Consider the following 23488-nt stretch of genomic DNA (forward strand, 5'->3'; position numbering starts at 1 on the left):
GGTAGCACGATTGCCTCACAGCAAAAAAAGTCGCTGTTTGAGCCTTGGCTGAGACATTTTGAGGCATTTCTGTGTGGAGTTTGCATGTTCTTCCCGTGTTCGCGTGGGTTTCCTCTGAGTACTCCGGTTTCCGCCACCAGTCCAAAGACATGTGCTAAAGGGGAATTGGGTAAGTCCGTAGTGTATATGTGTGAATGAGTGTGTATGGGTGTTTCCCAGTGATGGGTTGCAGCTGGAAGGGCATCCGCTGCGTAAAAGTGCTGGATGCTGTTTAATACATGCTGGATAAGTTGGCGGTTCAATCCGCTGTGGCGACCCTAGATTATTAAAAGGACTAAGCCTTCAATTAAGCTGAACAGATACCAAATACTTTGCATTACTTGTTTATTGAAGAAACTATTCATTTTGACACCCCTACTAAACATCCTGTCCAATCCTAATAAATCCTAATAAAAAATTTGAAGCTTAATATCTCAAAATCATTCAGAACGCAAATAGAACCTTATGATTGCAAGGTGATGAAATCTATTAAAAAATAGTATGAAAAAAGTCAGATGATAGAAAATAAAATAAGAAAAAGACTGACATGGTCGACGGCGGTAGCCTAGTGGTACTGTGCGCTGACATACAGCACCAGTGTGCTTGTGGCGACCTGGGTTCGATTCCGATCTCGAGGTCCTTTGCTGATCCTTTCCCTCTCTCTGCTCCCAGTGCTTTCCTGTCTGAATTATCTACTGTCCTTTTAAAATAAAGGTGAAAAACCCCTAAAAAATAATTATAAAGAAAAAAAAATGGCTGACTTGAAAATGTTGGAGTATTAAAACATTATTATAGAAAACAGAAAAAAGAATAGAAGGTCAAGTGCTGATGAAAAAGATAAACCATTAGAAAATTCTTACGAATGACTATAAAGACACAACTGACATATCAGACAACAGAAGCAATCGAAATCAACTAAAGAGCAATAAAATAATAATTGAGCAATAATATGTTTAATAAATTACAGTAAGCCATCATTTTTTCACATGGGCTATATGGGTGTTAAATCTTTAAGTAACTGATTTGCAAAGCTTTCTTTGCTGTCATATGAAATTCATCATCTTCCAAGGGATTCAGTTCCCTTTTATCTGATTCACAGTTCATGCACAGCTAAACACATTGCCCTACATCCAGATGATCAATCAAACAATCAATACCATTCTACGTTTTCGGGCTTGCAAAAGAAGCACGTACAGACAATGAAAAATGTCTACTTGTTTTTTAGTTGAACATTAGATGGGAGTAGTGTTATTGGGATGTTTTCCCATGTGACTTATGGAATGTTTTGCTTAAATTTTGTTGAAAATATGTCACTATTTATGCACAAGATGCCAGGATTGGACTTTTGTGAAGGGTTTTTACAGCGGATGAACAAAATGTCTTTAGAGCATGGTTCAAAATAAATATAAAGCCAGTCTAAACAGATTATTTCTTATCTTATTAAAAGTAATCAAGTAAATCTCATGTAAAATAAAGCAAGCTAAACAATCAAGTGAGTAAACATTAGCTAATCAAGGTTATTTCATTTGAAATGCTTGCTTATGTCCTTGTCACCTTGTCAAATCAGTGGATCTCCACATTTTTCACTTTGTGCGAGAAAATGTAAAGACATTTTACTATAAATAAAGTAAATTAATTGAGGGTTGTTTGCATTTACACTTACATGAATGAATTACATTATGGTGCATTGAACAGTTAAACAAAGCTTTAAATTATGATTTAATGATCATTTAAATTATGCTACAAGGAGGTGCCAGAAAAAAATATTGGTACCACTTTGTTTTGATGGGTCATTTGAGCATTAGTAGACTGTCTGCTTAATAACTGTTGATACTGCTAAGAAACTGCAAGTACACGTCAACTTACACTAACCCTAACCTAACAGTCTACTAATAATCTAATGAGAATTAGTTGGCATGTAGATGCAATGTAACTTAAATTCAACAAACAGACCATCAAAATAAAGTGTGACCAAATATTTTAATATATTTTTAGCATCAATAGATGACGAAGCAAAAAATCAAGGTCCCATGATGCAATTTGAAAGCATCAATAAAAGAAAATATCTGTGAATAATTTATAGATATTTTTATGTATCTAAGCTGATATTTACTTCTGGTTCTCAAATATAAACACAATATAATGTCAATTTAACATTGTGTGTTTAAAGTAATCTGTATTTTTAGTCATTAGTCATTTTAGTAATTAAGTAACTAATTGGTTAGGACAATAATTCAATTATTGTCCTAATTAGGATTTTTCTATTTAGGTACATTAATTTTTACATTTAAGGTACATTTAACATAATTTTTATCATCTGCAAACCAGTAGGCAAATGTAGAAAATCGCTTGTGTAATTGTACTAAAGGACTGACAATTTGTTAAAAATAAATAAATAAATAAATAAATATAAATTGTTTTAATGCTGTGGTGTTTTGGACTGCGCTCTGAGAAATGTGCCAAAGCAACTGATAAAAACAACTTCACTAATGTTTCTAAAGCTTTTGTGGCCCCTCTGGAAGCTTGCTGAGGCCCCCTAGAGGGCCCCGTCTGCTGTTGAACTAAAATTGATCATTCATTAATTTTCCCTCTGCTTAGTTCCTTATTTATTAGGGGTCGCCACAGCGGAATGAACCGCCAACTTATCCAGCATATGTTTTACGCAGTGGATCCCCTTCCATCCACAATCCAGCACTGGCAAACACCCAAACACTCATTCACACACACGCAAACACTACAGCTAATATACAACAGCCAATTTAGTTCATCCAAATTACCTATACCACATGTCTTTGGACTGTAGGGGAAACCAGAGCACCTGGAGGAAACCCACACAAACACGAGGAGAACATGCAAACTCCACACAGAAATACCATCTGGCCCAGCTGGGACTTGAATCAGCGATCTACTTGCAGTTAGGCCGTCAAATTGACCATTATATGACTAAAGATTGGCTGCAGACCATGTTCAGATGCAAACCGAGGTGCAACCAATGCTTTTAATGCACACACCAAAGCAGCAAAGTAAAAATATGATTGGTAGTGTATTAAAAGGGTTTATTCTGATTCTCATATGAACAAAAAAAAAAAACTAATCTAGGGTAAGAGCAAAGCAAAAATTACTTTCAATCCTGCAAAATGACCTCTGTTACACACAAACACAGAGAGAGAGAGAGAGAGAGAGAAAGAGAGAGAGAGAGAGAGAGAGAGAGAGAGAGAGAGAGAGAGAGAGAAGAGTGTGTAAGAGAACGTGTCTCAGTCTTCTCATCTGTCAGTTATATAGTTTTATACCCCATAGTGCATGTACAATCAATTTTGTGCCAAACTCCAGGGAAAGATACATCTCTGTTTTATGAAAAAAGGAGCCTTGGCAGTACATTCTGCTTCTCTCTGCATTCTACTAAACAAAACAGCTGGTCATTCAAATTTTCCATCACAGTACCTTGTTAATGCATCTGTTACAGCACTGTGGACTGATTATAACTGTGGATATTAAAGATAATCTGCCAGAAATTTCTATTGCAACCGTTTTAATTGATTTCAATATTAAAATTATAGTGGAAAAATAAAATGTTGATATTTCAGCCTGCATATGCTCACTAACGGGGTATTGATTACCATTTGTACTGTATAACCCCATTAAACTATGGTCAATGCAGCAAAACCATGGTTCATTTGCGCCAATTGGAGAAGTTTTTTCCTCGCTGCTGTCGCCACTGGCTTGCATGGTTCGGGATCTGTAGAGCTGCGCATCGATGGATTGCTCTTCAGTGTTTGGACTCTCAGTAGTGATTATTAAACCACACTGAACTGAGCTAAACTGAACTAAACTTAAACTCTGAAAACTGAACTACAATGTTTCAATTTACAATGATCTTCTATGTGAAGCTGCTTTGACACAATCTACATTGTAAAAGCGCTAAAGAAACAAAGATGAATTGAATTGAATTTGTGGTTAGCATTTTAAATCTGCATTTAATAATAATTAAAAAAAGTTCTGTTTGTAACAGAAAATGAATGTTTTTTGCCCATTGAACCTAAAATGCAGATTTTACTCCTTACAAAATAGGGGGTGGAACAACATAAAAACATTCAGGGAAAGTTCTGTAGGTTCTATTTGGTAACCAAAAATAAACCTGCCAAGAACTTTGCAGGGATGTTTTTTTTTCATCACAACTTAAAAATAACATGTGAAGGTTTCAGGAACAATCTCCTAACCTAGAAGAAATACTCTATTTACATAAAGAAATCATTCTATGAAACAAAAATTGCTAGCTGGGCACTTTAAAAAAATCACTAAACTACTTGACAAAAGTCTTGTGGCCTATCCAAGTTTTAGGAACAACAAATAACAACTTGACTTCTAGTTGATTGGTTTGGATCACTTTTACCTTCTTTGCTTTCAGGAACTTTGATGTGGAGGGTGAAGTATAATAAGGAGTGCTATCCTGCTGAAGAATTTGCATTTGTAATGTAATAGGCAGCACAAATGTCTTGATACCTCAGGTTGTTGATGTTGCCATCCACTCTGCAGATCTCTTGCACGCCTCCATACTGAAAGTAACCCCAAACCATGATGTTTTCTTCACCAAATTTGACTGATTTCTGTCTGAATCTTGGGTCTATGCACGTTCCAGTAGGTCTTCTGTAATATTTGTGACGATTGGAATGCAGTTTAATAGATGATTCATGTGGGGGAAAAAAATCTACCTTCTGCTCTTTTTCCAGTGATCAACTAGAAGTCAAGTTATTATTTGTTGCTCTTACAACTGAGATCAACAACAAAACTTGTCTGGTAGTGTATTATGTATAATGTCACATGAGGCACTGAGGCAAAATCTGTTGATTGTCTGTAAGATACTCAATGGAATTTACAAATAATAACTTGAAAAACTGCACTGATGTCAGTAAGATCAAATGGTATGAATATACCTGGCCATAATCAAAAAACTTCACTGATATTGACTTTTTTTTTTGCCATCTTGCAAAACTCCGTCTTTTGGGTCTCAAATCAGCAACATTGACCAAGCAACAGCAGCTTTACCTGTAAATGGTTGTGTTTGTGCATGTGTGAGGGGCTCATAACAGCAACATAAGTACCAGGAGACAGTGGTGACATGTGGCACATCTACTCTCACACTCTGAACAGGTTGGTAATGAGAGCCAGTGGGGTTTCAGCGGCGTATCCTAACAACCCTCGTGTTTGTTTCTGCTGATCTGTCAGGGGTCTGGAGATCACTGCGGCTCTCCTCATCAATTCACACACTCTGAATTGATTACCTCTTCACTTCTCCAACTCATGCTCGTGTACTTGAAAGTTTTACCGCTTTTATCCCCCTTAGGAGATGAATACAAATTTAAAAGCGCCATGTAAAATGCATATTTTGCATTGAAATTTTGTAAACAAAACCTTATATGGCAATATTCATAGGCTAAGATTGAGAAAAAATATCAATACAGCATAGTATTGGGATATTTTCCAAGGCAATACTAATATATTGATACATCTATGCTTGCATAAGTTAAAGTTGGGAAAAGATCATATATTGTGACAGCCAAGATTTATTAGCAATAGCCAAAATGTATGGGTCAACATGTTACATTTTACAGTAGAATAAGGTTTCAGTAGTTAATGTTAGTTTACTTATTTACTAACATGAACTAACTATAAACTAGTTATTTGTACAGCATTTATTATTCAGAGGTCAACATTTACTGATTATTTATTAAATTACAATTTCATGCTTATTACCATTATTTAACGCACTGTGGGTTAACATGAACTAATACGAATTACTGTATTATCAATAACTAACATGAACAAATACTCTGATAAATGTAATGTTCAATGTTTATTCATGTTAGCAAATACATTAACTAACATTAACTAATACAACTATTGGAAATTGTTACCAATTTTTCTTCTATGCCAAAAATCATAAAAATGTTTAGTACCAATGAAGGGCACCTATGATGAAAATCAACTTTTGGAAGCTGTTTGGACAGAACTGTGTGTATGGTCTGTCCAGTCATATTGGAGTGAAAGAAACACAAGTCTCTTTTTTAAAATGTCCTGACGTTTAAAATAGAATCCCAGTGATTTTGATACACACCACAACATGACGTAGGGGTGCGGTTTTTCCCGCCAACCGAATTGATTTAAAGGTGTCATGTATCCATAATAACATGTATACACACGTCCACAGAACATTTTTTGCAAAAAGAAATTAGATTAAAACATATGTTACAACTCTCTGTGATCAGGTGCACCTCAATAATGAATTTGATAAGTTTAAAATGCTTTTAAAACAGCATGCTTGTAATGAAGAGAGTAAAATCGCTATGTAATTCTTAAACCGATATAATCACCACGGCCGCATGGTGTCAGCAAACGCGCATAAATGTGTGTGTGTTCTGAAAAATGGCATTTGTTTGTGACCCATCGTTTTAGAAAGGCTTGAATAAACTCCACACCAAATACATCAGATAAACTTACATGGTATTTTTGACCAGTGACCTTATTTCAGCTTCATCCATGTCTGTCTCTATTACTGACTGCTGTTTATCTGACATAACGCATGATGAGAAGCAGATATGCACGTGGAAGTGGTGGGCGGGGAGAAGCAGCTCATTTGGATTTAAAGCCACATGCTACAAAAACAGTTACAGTGTAGTCAGATTCTACATTGTATAATAAATAATCTGATGGGTATTTGGTACTGAAATTTTACAGACACATTCTGGAGACACCAAAAGCTTATCTTACATCTTGTAAAAGGGGCAAAATAGGTGTTTGTAAATATTTTGTTAGTTTGTAATTTTATTTTGGTAAGTTTATCAAAACCTAATTTTTTATTAGTCATGTGCATTGCAAAGCACTTCATTTTGACAATTAAAAATTTCTCAGTAGATTTTTTTAACCCTCTGATTCCAAATAGTTGTATCTCGTATTCATCAATAGAAAGTAATTCATTACTAATAATTATGTCTAATAATATTACTGTCATCTTAGAAGTACGATGCTAATATCACCTCGTGTACACTCTATATTCCCCACCCCTAACTATACAGTTGGTAATTAATTCAATGTTATTTTAGATATTATATACAATCTAAGTGTGCCAAGAAAATATCCCTTGCAGCAAAACACCTTCACATCCAGCCTGAACTACTGATACAAGACAAGATGTTCCATCTGCTGCTGTTTACACCAAATTCTGACCTTGCCTTTTATAGGCGCATAGGCTCATCAAACCGGGAAAGCTTTTTCCAGTTTTTTGCTGACTATTTTTGTCTAGACCATTTCAATTAATCTTAGTTTAATTTCTTTTTATTTGTTTAAGCTCTTTTTATTTGGCAAGTGTCACCGGTTGCACTTCTTCTGCCGCTTTACCTCATCTGCTTTAAGGTTAGACATGTGAATTCAAAGATGAGCTCTCATTCTGCAGACCTCAGTTGTATCGACTGATAATTTGAGTTACTGTTGTCCTTCTTCAAGCTCAAACCAGTGTGGGTCGTCTCTTACCCTAGCATCAACAAGGCATTTGATAGCCACTCACTGGATATTTTCTCATCTACAACATTCCTCTCTAAACCATAGAGATGATTGTTGAATGAAAATCCTAGTAGATCAGCATTTTCTGAAACACACAGACAAGCAATTCAGTTCAATCCTGTCTTCATTCTGATGACGTCTAAACAAACAGTTGCTGCCACATGATTGGCTGACTTGAACAGACATACTTAACAAAAACCAGTGACAGTGAACATATTTGATACAAGTATCTCTAACCTAGATGTGAAGAACATCATGCAACAGCAGGCCATCGCAATCCCATCACAATCAGTGTCAAAGCTCTATGGGTGACGAACACTTCATTTGATGGAGGAACGTCAACAGATTAACACCTGACAATGAATGATCTGAATTACACAAGTGCAGCAAAAATCGCTTGAAATTTTTACATTAACGACACATTTATTCCATCGCACACAACAGGTGGTATAAATGCCATAATGAGAGAATTATTCAGAATTCTTACAGCAAAAGTGCCTCCTAAACCCTAAAAATAAAACCGTTCCAAAGCAAATATGGCTTTTAAAATGGCTGCACAGTACTTTTTGTGAATACCACAGACCAACAAAACCTCCACGATCGATGTGAACAGACTACAGTGAAAGAAATTCGACATAAAATTAATCTTATGCATACGTTAAAGTGTAACGCAACATGTATTAGTCTCACTTTTGAAAAGCCATCAGAGATGAGTTTGTCACTTCTCTCCTCATCGACTAAACGCTCTTGGTTGACACCAAAAAGTCATTTAAATAAAGGTTATGATACACAGTGCAAGCTGTAAATACCAGAATTACCCCTTTGAACAGCCTCTTTAAAGAAAGCAAGCCCACTAACAGAAGCAAGTCCTGTAATTTAGATGAACAAAAGCACACCATGTTAAGAGTGTTTCTAAAGTCCTTGGTCCCTCTAAACGGTGTGCCGATGGGGAGTTGAAGGTGACAGCTTTTTCACGGTTTGCTGGTTTGCCCGTTTTAAATCGGGGCTGGTGGTGCAGTATAAGGAGAAGCGGGAAATGGTCATGCTGAAAATTTAAGCTCAGCTCAGTAAGTCTGGTTGGAGGCCAATCCTCTGAAGCACATCCTCAGGCATGCAAAACACAGGGTTCACTGGCTTGATCTGCTCATCTCCAAGCAGAGACAGACCGGCTACACCAAACAGAGTGTGGAAAGGATCCACCTTGAAGGAAAGGAAAAAGACGAATGGATAATACTGGTAAGAATGAACTGCAGAGACTGATAAGATGTTTTGAAATAAGTTAAGTCCATGTGAAAATAAATGAGTGAAATCTTTGCAGAGGCACGCTTTTTTCTTTTTTTGCAACAAACTCCGGCAAGAACTTACCATGTCTCCAGGCCTGTCAGCAAAGCCTCCGGTCTCTTCATCCTGGCAGGCAAGAATAAAATTGCGCAGTTTTGCTTTGTCAATCCAGTGAATTCTGCCAATGATTTTCAATGAGGCAAGAACCCACCAGGAATAGCAGACATCAGGCAGCTGAAATCAGGGAAAAAAAGGTTTACATGTGTTTTTGATCTACAGTTGGAGTCAGAATTATTAGCCCCCGTGAATTATTCACCCCCTTGAATTATTTTTCCCCAATTTCAGTTCAATTGAGAGAAGATTGTTTCAACATTTCTGAACATAATAGTTTTAATAACTCATTTCTAATAATTGGTTTATTTTATCGTTGCCATGATGACAGTAAATGATATTTTATTAGATATTTTTCACGACACTTCTATACAGCTTGAAGTGATATTTAAAGAGTTAACAAGGTTAATTAGGTTAGGGTAATTAGGCAAGTTATTGTATAACGATGCTTTGTCCGTAGACTATCTAAAAATATATAGCTCAAAGGGGCTAATAATTTTGACTTTAAAATGATTTTTTTAAAAATTAAAACTGCTTTTATTTTAGCCGAAAAATAAAACAAATAAGACTTTCTCTAGAAGAAAAAAAATATTGTGAGACATACAGTGAAAATTCCTTGCTCCGTTAAACATAATTTGGGAAATATTTAATAAAGAAAAAAACATTCAAATGGGGGCTAATAATTCTGACTTTAACTGTATTTATTATACATAATATGCACAAGAGGAATATTACAATGTGTCCTGTTTAACTGTTTTTTTTTTCTTCTTTTTTTCTATGATGTACAGCAGACTAAACATTAAATGTCAGTCACCGTTCACTTTTTAGGAATACTTAGATCTTGTAATGATATATTAAAAGACACTTTAAGGAGCACAGTGGAATCCCTAAATACTTTGATGCTAATTATAAGTCTTAATACTTTTCCACTATGCTTTAAAACACTAGGTTTTATCCATTTATCAGCAAGACGTTTTAAAACTTTAAATGCAATTCCGTATGATTGTTGTTTTTTTTCTTTTACTTCTTGCTATATAATAAGCACCGTTCAGGATTTCTGAATATTTTAGTTAATTTTCATACATATAACTATGCTACACTGAATATTGATGGAACACTGCTTTACCCGCATTTTGACTTTTTATTTTAGTAATACAATTATTTTAGTAATACTTTTTATTTTAGTATACAATATTAGTATAATAAATTTTGTTCTAGAATTTTGATCCAGAAAATATACCTGGGATGCAATTATATTATTTGATAAAGTAGCATCAAGAAAAATATTGGGTCACACTTTATTTTAATGGTGCGTTTGTTGAATTTAAGTTACATTAGTTACATGCCAACTAATTCTCATTAGATTATAAGTAGACTGTTAGAATTGGGGTGAGGGTTAGGGTAAGTGCAAGTTGAAATCTACTGCAAAGATTGTTAAATTCGGTTAAATGTCTGTTGAAGGAGCAGTATCAACAGATATTAAGCACACAGTCTACTAATACTCAAATGGACCATCAAAATAAAGTGAAATGTTTTAGAAAATCATTTTATTTGTGATACAATTCATTTTTATCAATTCTACACATGATCTTACCTTCTCTGGCCTCCCATTCAGTCCTCCTGATGGCAGCTGTCTTTCACAGAGCCACCAGCCCAACAGATCTGCATTGACTTGATGAAGCTGCCCAGTGACAGACAAGAAACCTGTGCAGCAGTAAATCTAGAAACACAACGAGACACTCAAATCAAGTCATCTTTATTTCTATAGCTATACAATAAGGACATGTAAGCAGATGAACAAGGACAACCAGGAAAATAATAGAATCAATTACGGAAACAACTGAGATTCAGCTTTAAATGGCAACAGTGTCATTATTTAGCTCAAGTCAGTTCAGTTCAGATAACAGTGAAGTTCATCTATTTAAAATTAGTACAACTGATTCGCAGTTCTACAAAAGCAGAAATATTGTATAAATGACAAACATGTTTGGAACCTAACAGGATAAGTGAACAAACAGATTAAAGAGACAAGATAATTTATGAAAAGTGTATAGTCGTCGCTACAATATATTTAGCTTTGTTAAAGTATTTTTTTGCAGTGTTGAGTATTCCACACATGCTTCTGTTAAGCTTAAGAATGTATTAGTCAATCAATGGTGTTAGACTAGAAACAGCTGAAAAGTTTTGTTTTTTAAAGTATTTTGTAAATAATGTTTAATATTGTGGGTAATGTTTTAAATGTTAACGTTGTAATTAATGTTTTAAAGCAATCATTCATTCATTTTCTTTTCAGCATAGTCCCTTTATTAATCCAGGGTTGCCCCAGTGGAATGAACCGCTAACTTATCCTGCACATTTTTTATGCAGCGGATGCCCTTCCAGCAAGTAATCTAAGTAAGGAATTAGTTATATCTTTGTTATAATAATGTTGTTGTGGTTTTTTTAAAACATAAATAAATTTAAAACTATTCTATGCTAGATTCATTACATAGACCAACAGGTTTTGTCTATAGACAGAATTTAAAATGCTTTCTTCCTAAAAACAAAAATGTTTTTTTATGCATTATAATATTCACTATTAATAACCATCATTTCAATAATCAACAATAAAGCTTTTGGTCATAATACTGCACATTCTGTATTTACTTCTTTTACATGTATAATTTAACTTCCCTTTCTAAAACCTTTTGTTTTTATTGGTAACAGATTAACAAGTTATTTGAAGTACTTGGTTTCATTCAAGTGTATTAAAGTGCTTTATTAAAAAGCTATAAAAACATGAAATCAGATAATTAACATGTAATTTTTTTTTTAATTGCCTATATACGGTTAACAAAATTATCTTTAAAATAATTCATGCTGACAAACATCGCTACTTAATAGAAAGGTTTATTTCTGGCACTGCAGGGCATCCCAAATATACCAAATAAGGGCACAACACAGCTCAAATATCTCACCTGACCAGCATGAGACTCTGAACCAGGCCTGCAACCAAACCCACCGTCAAAGTTCATACAGGACATCACAAACTCTACGGCCTTGTCTACGTTGATCACATCCAGTTTGCCCTACACAGAAATTTGTCTTGTTAGAAGCATAAAATCTAGAAAGATTCCAAGAAACATTATTAAAAGGTATTGAGATGAAATATTTGGAAATAAAGTAATTCATACCAGTAGTGCTAAAGTTGCAACTGCACAAAAGGAAAAACGTGTATCTATTTCACCTATTAAAGAATAGAAAAGGAAAAAAAATCACTAATAATTAGGGCATGACATTGAAATAAAACTGGCTTTGCAATATTTTGAAGTTCTGCGATATAAATAGAAGTTAACAAGATAACTCTATAAGAAAAGAACTCATAATTTTACATTGATTGTAATGATTTTGTAGGGGAGTGAATCTGCATTAAAAATAATAAACAAATTCAAAGCATAAATTACTCAAATAAAACAAAGATACAAATGAAATAAACTGATTTATGATTTTCTGGAGAGTCTACACTCTCAGAAAAAAGGTGCACGTTGGTATAAATAATGTTCCTTGAGGAACAGTTTTGTACCTTTGTAAAAATTGTACTTTATACGGTACAGAAAAGACATTTTATGATGCAACTCCTTTTTTTATTACAATACATATAAAAATAAATATTACTGAAAAGGCAAAGTAATTTTATGAATAATTTCCATATTAAAACATAAATCACCATTTTTAAAAATATGTTTAAAGAAGGTGCAGCACAATGGCATAATGGGTAGCACAACTGCTTCACAGCAACAAAGTTGCCGGCTGCTTGGGTCAGTTGGCACTTCTGTGTGGAGTTTGCATGTTCTCCCTGTGTTTGCGTGGGTTTCCTCCGGATGCTCCAGTTTCCCCCACAAGTCCAAAGACAGGGTACAGGTGAATTGGGTAAGCTAGAATTGTCAGTAAAACATATATTCTGCAATGTGACTTTCACATTTGCACATAACGATGTTGAAATAATATATTTTGCAGCCTTACTAAAATTATAACTTTTTTTTTCACACAAAGACTGATTAAAAAACTATTTAAATACCCCATTTGTCCCCTGCAAACGAGCCATCCTCTTGCTGCAGTCCTTTAACATATTCCACCACTTTATCCACATCAATGGCATTAACACTATCATACAAGGACAGAATCTAAAGAGAAAAAAACATGTTTTATTTTCAATGGATGGATTTTCTACAGTCATTTATCAAATATGATTGTTGGTTGTCCTTCGGGTTTAGCAGTTTTCCCACTCACCTGTATAGCACTTAAAGTGTAAAGGAGATGAGGGTCATGACCGATGCTTGCGCTGATGCCTCCGCAGTCGTGCTGGCAGGATTTGATGAACTCTATAATCTCCTCTCGGTTCATTCGGGACAGTTGACCCATCAGGTCCATCACGGTAAGACCCCAGTAGATGCCACTCATTCTCAGATACTCTGACAGTGTGTACTCCTAGAGCAAAATAATTGGGAATTAATCAGCAATACATATTATTATTATTATTTATATATTTATTTTTTAAGCCATTAACTTACATAATCATCCTTCTTTGAACCATAAGCTGCAATATAGTCTGCATGCTTGTCTAGGAAGAGAGTGTTAGGAGCATCAGGCTTAATGGTCACGTCTTTCACCTGGGTCCCCTGTAAAACAACGTAGCTGCAATCAGTTTTAGACATTAAGCTCGAAAAATAAACCATTTGTTTTAGTCCAGACTAGTAAACTGCTGAAGTGACTGGGCGGTGACATGACAGCTTTATGCTGCTTTCTTTATTCTCATTTTAATGTGCGAAGCTCTTTTCTGTATTATCGCAGATAACCGAATGCTATTTCTATTAATTAAACAATTAAACGTTTACAAAACAGTATTGTGTTTACGTACCATTCTGCAGGAGAAACAAGAGACCGGACTACAGGCTGACTTCAGCCGTCACACATATATTACATCATCACACGCTCGTCATTTCTACGGGGGCCCGTAAGGTACACAACGCATTTAACTGGGACGGTAGTACACCGATGGTACAAGCGTTTATTTGTTGACGTCTGACACAAAGCATGACAAAATGTATAATTTCTTGAAGAAATATCATATTGTGGATATAAAGATTATATTGTGGAAAACTAGTTATGTTTGGTCCAAAATATTATTTAAGGCATTATTGCATGCATTTCACTAATAGTACATTTATTTATTTATTCACACAAATTTAATACAATAGTTACCTTGGAATAATCTGTTTGTCATTCCTTTTTAATAAATAATTCACACCAAAATGACAGTACTTTACTCATCTTTACTTGTTCCAAGCCCGTTAGACTGGTTTTGTTAAACACAAAAAGAAGAAGAATGTTGAAAACCTGTTACCATTGAATTTCATAGAATTAGTTTTCCATACTATGGATATCAGGCGATGCGGTGATGCAGTGGGTAGCATGATTGCCACACAGCAAGGTTGTCACTGGGTCGAGTCTCGGTTGAGTCAGTTGGCGTTTCTATGTGGAGTTTGCGTGTTCTCCTCATGTTAACGTGGGTTTCCTCCAGGTGCTTTTCTTCAGTATATCTTTTTTTTTGTTCAACAGAACAAAAAAAGGTTGGGAAAAAGTCAATGTTGAATAAATGACAGAATTGATTTTTTGGGGGTGAATTATATTAAAATCAAATACTTGATTTATATTTAAAATTGTTGGATTTTAATCCAGTTTTATGTTTTTCTTTCTTTCATATCAGTGAGTCTATTAAATGTGTCTATTGTGTTTTGAGCCCAATTTGAAATTCCCTGCTCCAAAAACATAGCTAGTATTCAAATCTTAAATATGTCTAAATAAAAAAGTTTCCCAAAACAATATTTTATAGCAAAATATTTGGAAAAAATACACAACATAATTTGCATTTTTTTTTAAACTAATACAAAAAGGGGCTACAGAATTTCAACCAAGACAGAATTTCAGGCAGGTTATTTATTTTTACTTTCAAAAGGACGTCATTTGTTACAAAAGGAATCTGAGGAAGAACGGTGTAACTATGTTACTTTGTTCAGCTTAACATTTGATCAACTTAGTTGTTCAACAAACATAAATATGGCAAGGCAAGCTGATATGACAAGGCAACCGGATCTCTCTGTAGGCAATTTACAATCTGCGAAACACAATCCTGAGATCTGTTGATCAACCATACAATCATGTAAAAAAGATGCTCAAAGTGTTGCACTAGCATGGATGGATTGTCCAGGGTTTACTGTTTGAATTTCCCAAGGACCTCTCTGGAGATGATGAGCCTTTGGATTTGAGCAGTTCCTTCATAAATCTGTAAATCAAGACAAGACATGTCACATTTTGCCATCCTTTACCAATTCAAATAAACAAGCTTCATGCATGCTTACCTGGTAAATCTTAGCATCTCTCATCAGCTTCTCCACAGGATATTCACTATTGAAACCGTTTCCACCAAAGATCTGGACAGCATCAGAAGCACACTGGTTGGCAATGTCTCCAGCAAAGGCCTTGGCGATCGAAGCATAGTAAGTGTTCCTGCGACCCATATCCACTTCCCAAGCTGCTCTCTGATAGGCCATCCTGGCAAGCTCCACTTTCATGGCCATTTCAGCCAGAAGGAAAGACACTGCCTGGTGCTAAAGATTGCAACAAACATGGCTTACTCAATTACACTGCAAAAATAGGCAGGTTTATTTATTAACCTTGTGGTATACCCATTTACTCTAGACAGACAAACAGGACTTCTACCTCTGCAATAAACTTTCCAAAGGTCTTCCTTTCCATAGCATACTTTGTGGCCTCTTCTAGTGCTCTCTGTGCAAGGCCTGTAGCACCTGCAGCCACCTGACAAACATCAAAAGATTATTGATGAGACGCGGGATGAAGCAGACATCTGCACTTTATAAGCAATAACACTTACTGGTGGTCTGGTCTTGTCAAATGCACCCATGGCAATCTTAAAGCCAGCTCCTTCTCCAATCAAAACGTTCTCCTTCGGGATCACTACATCCTCAAATGTAATGCCCCTGGTGTCGGAGCATCTCTGGCCCATGTTTAATTCCTGTTAAACAGAATAATGGAAATAAGCAAAAATAGCGAAAGCTGGTAATGACAGCTTAAACCAGCGCAAACACTTTTTTGGCATCAAAACCCTATAGTCAGGATTTATTAATAAAACGACACCAAAAGACAAAAATAAGTAGCTATGTGTACCGAAACCCAGTGCCATTGCGGCACCAGTACCTTTTGAACCGGTATGAACCAGACCGAATCAGCATATGAATTTCGGGGCCACTTGTGCTGCAACAAGGACGCAAGCATCAAGGGGTGCATCACAGGCACACATGGGTATGCGTTGGGTCACAATCTCCAAAAATGTCATTCTAAACAACTTGCAGACACGGACACCATCTGCGATGTCAGGGGCTTGTTATTGTTGCTTTAGAGAACGCACACAGGCAATACATGCAGTACAGCGCATCCAGCGAGTGATTTTTCATCAGATTCATCAACACGAATGATCGCATTCATCAAATTGGTTTAAACTAACCATTCTAAAATTATGGCTATATTTTACAAGCAAGAATTCTGACACAACAACGTAAAGCGGATGCTAGGGTTGTGCTGATAGACGATAGTATGAAACCTATAACGATTTTAAAGACGATATTTAGCTCATTTTGCACTAATGTAGACATATTACACGTTTTAATTGCATTATTGAATAAAATGAATAGTATTATTAATTTTAATCATCTTCATTAATAATAAATCAACTTTAAATAATATTGTAGCTTCAGCTTTTTACATTAACATCACCTGACCGACACTTTTGGACAAAAATGAATTACTTAGATTGCTCTCTTGCACTCTCTCTCTGTCTGTCCCTCTCTCTCAGCAGCAGCAGGTGTTGAAGCACGAGCTGCACATGAGGGCACAGCCACATCTTAGAGCAAATTAGTTTGCAACTTTGTTGCATAAAAATAGGCTAAATAGCAAAACTGGATTGTATTAACAAACATGTTAAATAAAACCATTTGTAAAAATGAAACAACTGAAAACGAAAATGAAAGAACTCTGAAACCAGCTCAAATGTTCTGGAATTAAACGTGTTGCGGTCATTGATCATTTGAGACTCCTTTAACAGCACTGCGGCATGATTCTCTCTTGCTTTCACAAAAAAAAAAAAAAAAGTTATTTATCTTTAATATCCGTTATTGTTAGCCTATTTAAGTTTTAAAGGGGCTTATAGACTATTTTTCAGTGCATGCATTGACTGCTCCTTTAAATACATGGAATATACGTGTCTTATTTCTGTTAAATTCGACAGAATGATAAACACGGACATGTGCATTTTTCAGAAAATAATAATATTATAATAAAAAGCTTCAAAAATTAGTTTCAAAACGGAAGTACGAATTTGCTCGAAATAACGCAAAAACATCAAATTTTCACTTTTTTGTGAAATATGTCCTTATAGTGTTTTTAGCAGTTTGGGACACAAATACGACTGTCACCAGCCTTTACCTTTCTGCCAGGCTGGACTCCTGGGGTATCAGCATCTACAATGAAGCCTGTGAAAGCCTTGCTAGCAGGACATTTGGGATCGGAATCTGTGCGGGCCAGCAGGAAGTACCTTTAAATGCAAAACAAAAGGGTTTATACTTGGCCTAAAACAAATTTATGAATTCATTGTAGGAATTTGAAATGCTTCTCCTACCAGTTTGCTTTTCCTCCATTAGTGATCCACATTTTCTGACCATTGATCACGTAGTCATCTCCTTTCTTAACAGCCCGGGTCTTTATTCCAGCCACATCAGAGCCTGCTCCTGGCTCAGTTACACAGTACGCCTGTCCACACACAGTACCATGTTAATGACAAAAAGTGTGCAAGTACCATTATGAGAACACTTCAGAAATCATGAGATGGTTAGAACATTTGACACTTACACACATCAATGGTTCCTCTGTCATTCTGCCCAAATATTTCTTTCTCTGAGCATCATTACCAGCGATGATGACTGGCATTTGCTGCATGGAGAAAATAAATAAACACCTCTAAAAATCACAGTAACTGTTTTAGACTAATCATAACTCCTCCTCATGTTCACTACATAACAAAAATACAATGTGCTACGAGTCCTAACTACAAATTGCCATTGTTTTCAAATATTTATTACTTGTAAATACAATTTTTAAACTCCAGAGACTTACCCCCAGAGAGTTCGCCTCAATGGCTGTCTGCACCCCAGTGCAACCATAGGCCAGCTCTTCTGTGATGAGACAGGCATCAAAAATGCCCAGACCCATTCCACCTAAAATATACCGCAACATCCAACATGTTCTAAAATTATTATCATAACTCTTACATCCATACTGAAAAAAAAAAACACAGAGCGGAGTTATTCATCACTTGATAAATGCTGGTATCAAAGACATTGCAAGCATAAAGACAGAGTTTTTAAAAGCTTAAACTATAATAGCTTTATTATATTTCCAATACGGGTGTAAAAGTGTATTGTTTCTTTGGTGCACCACAATGCAGACAATTCGGTATTAGTTCAGCATTAGTTCCTATCCGGTTATTACATACTGACATCATTTAACTCATATGCATGACAAGGGAGGAGTCTGCAAGTAATTAAAAACACTGAAACTCTGCACAATTTACTGTGTGTGTGTTTGCTGAACAGTGTTTCACTGACACTAAAGTTACAGCAAAACCCAGAAGCCCCCATTCCACTGCAATGGAGAAAATGAAAGCTGTAAACTCCATTTCTGCCTCTCTCTCCCCCTCTTTCACTGTGGACCTTTGACCTGCTGGTAAGGTATGAGGTAACCTTTCCTCTCCTCTCAGCTGTTACAGTGGATCCAGACATGAGTGTCTGCAGAGCAAGTTTTCTCCACCGCGCCCACCACAGATCAGCTGTGATCGCCGTTGCAGTTTATCAGCGTCACTCATCGGTGAACAGCACCAGCGTGTTAGAGCCAATCACAGCCTTTTCCGTTTACTGCGTGACCAATCATAGGGATGTAAAAACTTACCTGACAACGCTTAAAAAGCAAGCGGGATATTATTTACTTTAGTTTATTTGCTATAAATGCATATTCTGTGTTCTGTGCATGTATTTGAGTTGTTTAAACATTCAAAAACAGTGTTTTCATTGAGCGGGAAAAATTAAAGATACAGTTCATATATCTGACTGTATTAAAAGGACATATCTGCATTACAAATATATAAATTTACAAATTCTAAATTTTAATACAAGAATTCTTGTGCTGTAAAGTAAATTATAAAACTGTATGGAAAGCACCGAATCGATGGCACGATAATCGTAACCAAACCATGAGAGCAGTGTGGGTTCACACCTCTAATTTCCAACTAGCAAAGTATTGGGATCAGAAACAGTAGCTCAATTCACAACATAAGGGGATATTTGTCCTTTGTTGCACCAAACCAAAGACTTTTTATTTTAAGTAAATATCCTGGATACATTAATATGTTCAACCAACTAAAAAGGTACACTAAAAGCACCTAAAAACTATAATAAAGAGATTTGAAGGCTACATTTCAACTAAAACTTCAACCCACACCATTAAACAAATCTTTCATAATGCTTCAGAGATAGAAAACAAGCCATATGGACTACATTAATCATACTTTTACACCGCCTTTATGGCATAATTGCATGGAAATAGCTATCAGTGGATCATCATTAGAGAAAAAGCCAACTGTTAGTGGAGTCAAATAAGATTTGCACCAGTAACTGATAACCTTGTCTTGGAAAGCTATAAACAATTCTGTTTGCATTAAGAAACTTTTAGAGAAGGTAAGCCATACAAGTTTGGAATGACATGGTGAGTACACACTAATTGGAGTAGTAGTTTTTTTGGCAACAGATTTTAAAATACTTACCACAGTCCTCTGGAATATGTCCGTTCATTAGACCCAGCTCCCATGCTCTCTTAATAAGGGGGAAAGGATACTGGAAAGAGAAAAATCTGAAATTACACATCTAATTGATCAAAAAAAAAAAAAAAAAAAAAAAAWTATATATATATATATATATATATATATATATATATATATATATATATATATATATATGGTGGAATAATATTACTTACTTCGCCACTTCTGTCATATGATGGGGCAGCTGGAACAATCTCCTCTCGTGCAAACTTTCTTGCCACCTCCTGGAACTCTTTCTGCTGCTCGGTTAGTTCTGTTAAATTGGTACAATAGCATGTTGGGATGGGATGCTTTACATTTAGCCTTAATATATTGAAATAGAAAAAAAAACAATGAAAAAAGGTTGAAGTACATACCAAAGCTGAAGCCTCCATTACCTCCCTTCAAAGAGGCAGTAGCTGCTTTGGCACTAGCTTGAGCACTGGTACCCTGAAACCGGAGTCCAGCTTGAACACCTGCCCTCAAAACCTGTTGCACAATGATTAAACAAAGATTATGCACAATGTTAAAGACTGACCACAGTTCTGATAACGTGCCTTAAGTCTTCAAAAGATTATTTAAAGGATCCACAAGATAAGCTGTAAACAATATAACAGAATGTTATAATTTTTTTTATTGGTCACATGAAAAATGTAACGTACACTATATAAAGCATTCATGATTAGGGTTTGTTTGTTGACATTTACAAAAGTGAAACTACGAGGAGGGGGAAAACTATTAACTTCTCTCAATCTAGAAATGGTAACGACCACAGTTCAAAGGTGTGATGGTTTATAACTGCGTAACGTTAGACCAGCTAATATAACTAACGTTGATGTTAGCACTAAGCTAACTATATTTCAGGTTTAACAATACCAAATTTCATATTTGTCGTGCATTCGACGACATGCATATGAAAAAAACAGATACTGACCGCAAACATGCCACTAGAAAAAGCGTATTTACCTTGTTAAAAAGCATCGTCATTTAGTTCCAGAGCTCAGATCCTTCAATGTCCTTAGACTGGCCTCCCCGCAGAAGACGTGAAGTACCGACCAATTATCGCCCTCCCTTTTATCACGTGTTTAAGCACCGTCGCTCCAGTGACTTTTGGCCTAGTTTTATTATATAACGCATCAGAACAATTAAAAACAATCTCTGTTTCATTTAATACGATAATCTTCATGATTATTTTAAAAAGATATAACTTTTAATAGATAGTTGATAGTTGAATGAATTAATGAAAAGTGTAACACACACACATCAACACTAAATTACCAACATTTAAATATAATGTATTCCTGTGAATCAAAGCAATATTTTCAGCATGATTACCTCAGTGTTACTTCAGTACTTCAGTGTTAAATTAGCCTTGATTTATGTTTATTTAGCACTGATATAAATTGGGGTTCTCCTCACAGCAAGAAGGTCGCGGTGGTCGCAGTTGGCGTTTCTGTGTGGAGTTTGCATGTTCTCCCTGCGTTCGCGTGGGTTTCCTCCGGGTGCTCCGGTTTCCCCCACAGTCCAAAGACATGCGGTACAGGTGAATTGGGTAGGCTAAATTGTCCGTAGTGTGTAAATGTGTGTGTGGATGTTTCCCAGGGATGGGTTGCGGCTGGAAAAGCATCTGCTGCGTAAAAATGTGCCGGATAGGTTTGCGGTCCATTTCGCTGTGGCGACCCCGGATTAATAAAGGAACTAAGCCGACAAAAAATGAATAAATGATTGATTAAAAGAGTAAACTCGTTTTTCAAGTTTAGTTTTCGAACTTACAAACAATTTCAACATCATTAACCATCATAGATGTTTATATGTTCATTCTTTTTTTTTTTTTTTTTTTTTTTTTTGGTTAGTCCCTTTATTAATCAGGGGTTGCCATAGCGGAATGAACTGTCAACTTATCCAGTAAATGTTTTACGCAGCAGATGCTTTGCAGATGCAACCCTAGAAAACACACACTCATTCACACACATACACACTATGAACAATTTTGGCTTGCCCAATTCACTGTACCGCATGTCTTTGGACTTGTGAGGGTAACCGGAGCACCCAGAGGAAACCCACGCAAACACGGAGGGAACATGCAAACTCCACTCAGAAATGCCAACTGACCCAGCTGACACCCGACCCAGCGACCTTCTTGGGGTGAGGAGACAGCACTACCTTCTGCGCCACCGCGTCGCCAGATGTTTAAATATCTACCATTATTAGCACTAAGCTCCAGTAGTAATTTATCACAATATAGCAGAACATTATAATTTGTGAAATTTCAGCTTTGACCAAACTCTTCTCAGTGCTATCTTAAACAAAAAAAATTGCTTAGTTATTAATAGTTCTCAGATATCTTTACCTGATTGCATAGGTTGTTGGAATAATATTTGGTGATATAGATTGGGAACAGTTTTCGCCTCTTCAGAGAAAAAATATTTTTTTATCTAATAAAGCTGTCACGATGTCGATCACAATCATTCATTATTGCTACTCAATAAAAACCGAACTAGCTAAATTAAATAACAACATTTCCCCTAAATGCTTATTTTGTACTCAATATGAGGAAACACTATGTAATTTATTGTTGGCGTGTACTCACTGTAAAGAGGGTTGACTATTCCTATTTCGTTTAAAAAATCTTACTTCCAAACTTTTGTATTTCATCAAAAATTGCCCAGGTAGCAAAAAATTCTGGCCCAGAGTTGGCATAAAGCTAGTTCAGCAGACATTCATCTGGCACTGGCATACAGCAGGTGGGCCAAACATAGCCCGGGTTTGGCAGAGGTGGCATCATTTTTAAGGTGGCACAAAATACTTGGGCCAAATGTAAAATGTAGCATTTGGCCCAGTTAATAATTGATATGTGGGCCACGTAAGTTTGGCCTATCTTGACCCACATTTAAAATTCATTTTTATTATTTTCAGATACAAAACTAATTTTCAATCAAATCAATTTGAGAAAAATGCACAATGCTTTATAGTTTTATCGGTGCAGTTGTGATGCACCAAGATATCTGGCCCAGTTCAGGCCCAGTTAGGTTGTCAACTTGGCTGCGACTTGGCCCAAATATGGTCCATGTGTAATCTGACATCCAAACTTGGTCCAGTCATGTACCGGTAATTCACTGCAACATGTGGGCCATGCAAAAGCTGATTGTGTGGGCCAGAGAAATGTTGTTATGGGTATATTCTGTGGTTGCTCTCTGAACTTAGATTTTTCTCATTGTAAATTTATCATTATTTTATTGTGGGGTTTTTTGGCTAAATTTATCTATTCATTCATTCATTCATTTTCTTGTCGGCTTAGTCCCTTTATTAATCTGAGATCGCCACAGCGTAATGAACCGCCAACTTATCCAGCACATGTTTACACAGCGGAGGCACTTCCAGCCGCAACCCATCTCTGGGAAACACACACACTCATACACTACAAACAATTTAGCCTACCCAATTCACCTGTACCGCATGTCTTCAGACTGTGGGGGAAACCTGAGCACTCGGAGGAAACCCACGCGAACGTAGGGAGAACATGCAAACTCCACACAGAAA

At 36.0% G+C, this 23488-nt stretch overlaps 2 protein-coding genes across 2 annotated transcripts; both read right to left on the bottom strand.

The window, feature by feature from the left end:
- Positions 1-8001: 8001 nt before the first annotated feature.
- rabggtb (Rab geranylgeranyltransferase subunit beta) lies at positions 8002-13943 on the bottom strand. The gene is given in 9 exon segments (NM_213112.2): positions 8002-8793; positions 8959-9108; positions 10580-10705; positions 11943-12053; positions 12159-12211; positions 13043-13148; positions 13255-13452; positions 13536-13643; positions 13883-13943. Coding segments are annotated over 9 exon segments (996 nt in total). The 5' UTR covers positions 13886-13943; the 3' UTR covers positions 8002-8652.
- Positions 13944-14946: 1003 nt separating this feature from the next.
- On the bottom strand, positions 14947-20996 carry acadm (acyl-CoA dehydrogenase medium chain). Its single transcript, NM_213010.2, has 12 exons — positions 20915-20996; positions 20326-20437; positions 20125-20222; positions 19913-19982; positions 18211-18311; positions 17947-18027; positions 17717-17847; positions 17524-17632; positions 15917-16057; positions 15745-15840; positions 15384-15632; positions 14947-15307 (listed from the first exon to the last, which is right to left on the bottom strand). Exons 1-12 carry the CDS (start codon positions 20933-20935, stop codon positions 15236-15238), a joined length of 1281 nt encoding a protein of 426 aa, NP_998175.2. The 5' UTR covers positions 20936-20996; the 3' UTR covers positions 14947-15235.
- Positions 20997-23488: the final 2492 nt, after the last annotated feature.

This window comes from Danio rerio, chromosome 2, assembly GCF_049306965.1.
Source record: "Danio rerio strain Tuebingen ecotype United States chromosome 2, GRCz12tu, whole genome shotgun sequence".
NCBI lineage: Eukaryota > Metazoa > Chordata > Actinopteri > Cypriniformes > Danionidae > Danio > Danio rerio.

Bases quoted from the DNA above. Each gene is read 5' to 3' on its own strand.
- acadm (NM_213010.2), bottom strand. From the start codon at position 20,935: ATGACGATGCTTTTTAACAAG. The intron at 19,983-20,124 runs GTAAGTAATATT...TTCTCTTTCCAG, and splicing joins CATATGACAGAAGTGGCGAA to TATCCTTTCCCCCTTATTAA. The intron at 18,028-18,210 runs GTAAGTCTCTGG...TTCTCCATGCAG, and splicing joins TTGAGGCGAACTCTCTGGGG to CAAATGCCAGTCATCATCGC.